Below are 4,103 nucleotides of genomic sequence, written 5' to 3'. Positions count from 1 at the left end.
CTTAAACAATTTTAAGTGTAAAAATGAGTAAGTGACGTCACATTAAGAGTGAAAGAACCACTTAATTCATAACTAGATTATGTTATAATAATAGTTAACATCAAAATTCTCTGCATCATCAGGAAACTACAGATTCAAGCCCGTACCTTACCCACAAAAATATGCTTTTACTAAGTTCACCAAGGAAAGAATATGAAGAAGGGGGAAAAAGAAGGAAGAAAAAACGAAATTAACCGCAACTCAGATCACCCAAAAACAGAGAAAAAAGACAGCCTATGGGAACTTAAAAGCATCTAACAAAAAAATATTAAAAAATTATAAACTGATCAGAGTGTTTTATACAACAACCTGATAATCTCAATTGTGATTGTGGCCATCCTTTCCTTGATCAAAATAGTAAAGTGAGGCCAAACAAATCAAGACATCTGTAAGGAGAAGACCAAACACATCGAAAACAAACTTTGGGGCAAACAAACCCCAAACCTGAAAACAAACAAAAATAAATAAAAATTTAGCACCGAATATATTGTGCTAGCTACAAAATATGCAGAAATGATAAATGAAAGATATTCGACTCAAGAAGTGCATTTACCATCAGGTGCCGCCTATGCATTGTGACACAATATATGGTAAATGTCGTCATAATTGCTGTTATGAGCCCATATGTTGTATACATCTATATATATAAACAAGAATGATCAACGGTTGAATATGTGGTGCTTTGAATGATCAACTAATGGATCTACTCTCAGGTATGGGAACTCACCTGAGATAACTGTGTGAAAAGAACATGTTTCCCTAGATCAGCCTTATACTTCATTGCTACAAGAAACGGAAGTCCAAATACTGGAAGGATGATAGAAAAGCCATAGGTGTCAAGTGTAAGAATGATTGCTTGGGGGACAAGCATAAATTCTTCAAACCTGAAAATCCATTAGAGCTATATTATTCATTTGCATGTGAGTAATATATATATATAGATATATATATATATATAACAGCAGAAAGATTTGAAAGCCCTTTAAAAATCCGACATGATAGTTCCAAGATCTGACTTCACTAGTATCTAAGAATATATATACTCCTCAAAAAGTAAAACAGAAATTTGACTTATTATTTACCCTATAAATGCAGCACCATAGTGGAGACCATCAAAAGCACACCTGAAATGGATTCAAGGCAAATGAAGTATAGTTACAGAAAACCTTAAGAGAAGAAAAATATATATATAACTCCAAATCAGAAACAACTGAAGTTGCATTATACCAGTGACCACTGCAGAAAAAGAGACATGTGGCAAAGAGGTTCCATTGCATCACAGGAAAAGGACCAATTGAAAGACGTCTCTGAGGTCCATTCTTTGCATCATCCTCTATATCGCACAACCTCATAATGCAATAACCTGGAAGGGAAAGTCACAGGCATTTCTTCACAAATGATCATGCTGATTTGTTTACTCATAAAATCGCTCATAGATGACAATACAATTGCTAAATTACAAATATTAGCAGCATAAATAAAAGGAAAAAGCAACGGCAGAAATGTACTAAAATTATTATACAGCAAGATTAGCAACTTGATAAAACATATGGCATAAAAGGAAAAAGCACCTCCAACTATGGATGCAAAAGCAACCATAGGACCTTGTTTTCCAGAAAGAAGAATGACAGTTGAACTCCATGCAGATAGCATTGCTGTCGTTTTTACAACCAAATTTGTCTTGCAATCTGAAGAGTTACCCTTGAATAGTTGAGCAAATACTAATAATAACAGTTGTCCCAGAAGAATAGCATATACGATTCTTGGAATATAAATTCTTCCAATGCTTTCAGGCATAAATGCTAATATATATCTATTATTTTCAGTGATCCAATGCACTATGATCAGCATATAACTCAAGATAGTACACACAACAACAATCTTCCTCGGCCAACCAAAGAAGATGTCACTGGTGGCCTTGTATAGCCAGAATGCTAAAATAATCAGCACTAGAATTGGTACAACTTCAGCTGCATGGTTCCATACAGCTAAACCAGAGGCAATATTGAGAATCCATGAAGTGTACTCTTTCATGAAAGCAGAAGTAGAAGCCTGCTTGGACAGCCCAATTTCTATTCCAAATCGGCAAAAGGTGCTCAAGAGAAGGAAACCAACACTCTGCAAGAAATACATATGGGTTCAAGAATTCAAGAGTTAATCAGAAACTTGGGGTGTGTATATACAACAGATTTGCGTAATGCAACGATACCAGATGTGCTCAAAAGAAAATTTGCCACTTTACCTTCCTCCACTGAAAACAAAGTTGAAGTGAAAAATTAAACTACGAAATATAAACATCCTGGAAAACTTATTGTATTTGACAACTTCAAGTGAACAAAATAAATAGATATGAATTATGACAATCCTGGAGGATTAAATTCATTTGATAAAATTCCACACTTACAAATGAAACTGTTTGAAAGGAAACTGACTGCGCGCATTCCCAGTAAAAAGAATGCAGAAGCTGAGGCAGAGAAAAACCAAGCATATCCAGATGATGCAAGTGTTGCACCATCTTGACTGTTCGCCCTCAAGATGGCAAGAACTTGAAACATAAGTGATATTGACATTATTGCAATACCAGCTCCCATCATACGTAAATCAAACTCGGTCCATTTTGACCGAGCTAACTCAGCAACTGTTCTTAGAAAATTGAAGTATGACTCAATTTGCTTCTTAAGTGCAGGCACTAACGCATCAATGTCCTTTTTATCAAGCTGCAGCTTTTTGGTTGAACGCAACCAATGATTCTCTGCCTGAGCATAAACACTTGCTACTCGGGATAAGTCATCACTGGAAAAGCCAACAGCTGAAGAAGCTGAGTAAGCATCTATATATCTCTTCACCTGAATATGGGGAATTCATCATTGAAACAACTATCTCTCAGTAGCTTATATAATCTATGGAATTACAATAATTTAACATTGAAGAAATTAGTAGTAATGCCCAAGATTGTGCTGCTTAAACAAATTCAAGTCACTTTGGAAGCATAAAACATGAATGTAGCTATGAGAAACTAAATTCATTTTAAGTAGGAAATACATGAAAGTAAATTTTTTGGGGTTTTTTATTTCTTTCAAGAAAAAAACATAGATCAGTCTGCACATTTGAGCAGGATTGTAGCACCAACTATCAAATCCCATCAGGAAATCCTTTTCCTAAATATAACCATGGGTTTCCATAACAGTAGTTTCTTGAATGAGATGGAGAAATAAGAGACTTGGCAGAAGTTTGAAGACAACAAATATCTCGGAGAGATAAGAGCACAAGCAGTTGGTAAGAGAGGTAGTTTCAAAACTTTAGAGGTCACACTACCAAGTCCATTTCTTAACCAAAAGTACATTAACAACAGAAAATTAACAGAATTGGTAATCTGTAATTTATAACCAAAGACTCAAGGTATGTACCTGCCAAGAATTTATGCACAGTATATTAGCATAATTCTGTATCCAGATATCTGATTCTGATAACTGTTGCGACACATCCAAGTTCCAACTACCTGCTCCTAAAGCATATAGTTCGGGATTGACTTGACCTATGCTGAGAAGAGAGAAGGAAAAAAAAAATTCTTAATATAGTTATAAATTTCCATTAATAAAAATGTCATACAAAAAAGGCCATAAGAAAATGCCAAACTATGTTTCCAAGTAGAAGCTTCTAGATTGAGAAAATGATTCAAGAATAAGATTAGGGTCACAAGAGACAGAAATATGAAAATTTCTTATTCACTTATATGGTTAAAAAAGTACATGAACAGCAGAAGCAGATAGTAGCATTAGACAGGATGCTTACACTGCACCTTCCATAAGGGAAAGGTATGCCAAGCAATGCTGACATTGTTACTGCGAAGTCAAGCTGCAAAGATTATATGAAAATAAAGGCATTAATATATTAAGTTGCATATAGGGCCTTCATAATGCCATTACAATTGATAGCTTTCCTAACCTGTTGCATAGAGCTGACGCAGACATTCTTCCCATCCTGATATGGAAAGCAAGATAGTAAATTCATCCCAGAAAAAGAATTATTGATCTAAGTGCAGAAATGTAAAACAGTTTTTCCAA

At 34.9% G+C, this 4,103-nt stretch overlaps 2 protein-coding genes across 2 annotated transcripts in view; both read right to left on the bottom strand.

Annotated features, from left to right (window-relative positions):
- LOC107470409 (protein NRT1/ PTR FAMILY 4.5-like) overlaps nt 1–466 on the bottom strand; it is a 4,412-nt gene extending 3,946 nt beyond the window's left edge. The window contains exon 1 of the mRNA XM_052259868.1: nt 349–466. The gene's annotated coding sequence lies outside the window, so the exon portion shown is untranslated. The remainder of the gene's footprint in view (nt 1–348) is intronic.
- Nucleotides 43–4,103, bottom strand: part of LOC107470417 (GPI ethanolamine phosphate transferase 3) — a 6,883-nt gene continuing 2,822 nt past the window's right edge. Inside the window, exons 10-20 of the mRNA XM_016089821.3 lie at nt 3,985–4,020; nt 3,839–3,894; nt 3,447–3,579; nt 2,444–2,885; nt 2,206–2,290; nt 1,611–2,155; nt 1,267–1,402; nt 1,122–1,163; nt 767–923; nt 593–676; nt 43–483 (exon numbers count right to left, since the gene is read on the bottom strand). Of these exons, the coding sequence (XP_015945307.1) occupies nt 358–483; nt 593–676; nt 767–923; nt 1,122–1,163; nt 1,267–1,402; nt 1,611–2,155; nt 2,206–2,290; nt 2,444–2,885; nt 3,447–3,579; nt 3,839–3,894; nt 3,985–4,020 (1,842 nt within the window). The 3' untranslated portion in view covers nt 43–357. The remainder of the gene's footprint in view (nt 484–592; nt 677–766; nt 924–1,121; nt 1,164–1,266; nt 1,403–1,610; nt 2,156–2,205; nt 2,291–2,443; nt 2,886–3,446; nt 3,580–3,838; nt 3,895–3,984; nt 4,021–4,103) is intronic.

Source organism: Arachis duranensis, chromosome 1 (assembly GCF_000817695.3).
Source record: "Arachis duranensis cultivar V14167 chromosome 1, aradu.V14167.gnm2.J7QH, whole genome shotgun sequence".
NCBI lineage: Eukaryota > Viridiplantae > Streptophyta > Magnoliopsida > Fabales > Fabaceae > Arachis > Arachis duranensis.
The sequence above is the reverse complement of the archived record's forward strand: the minus strand, read 5'-3'. Positions and strand labels throughout refer to the sequence as shown.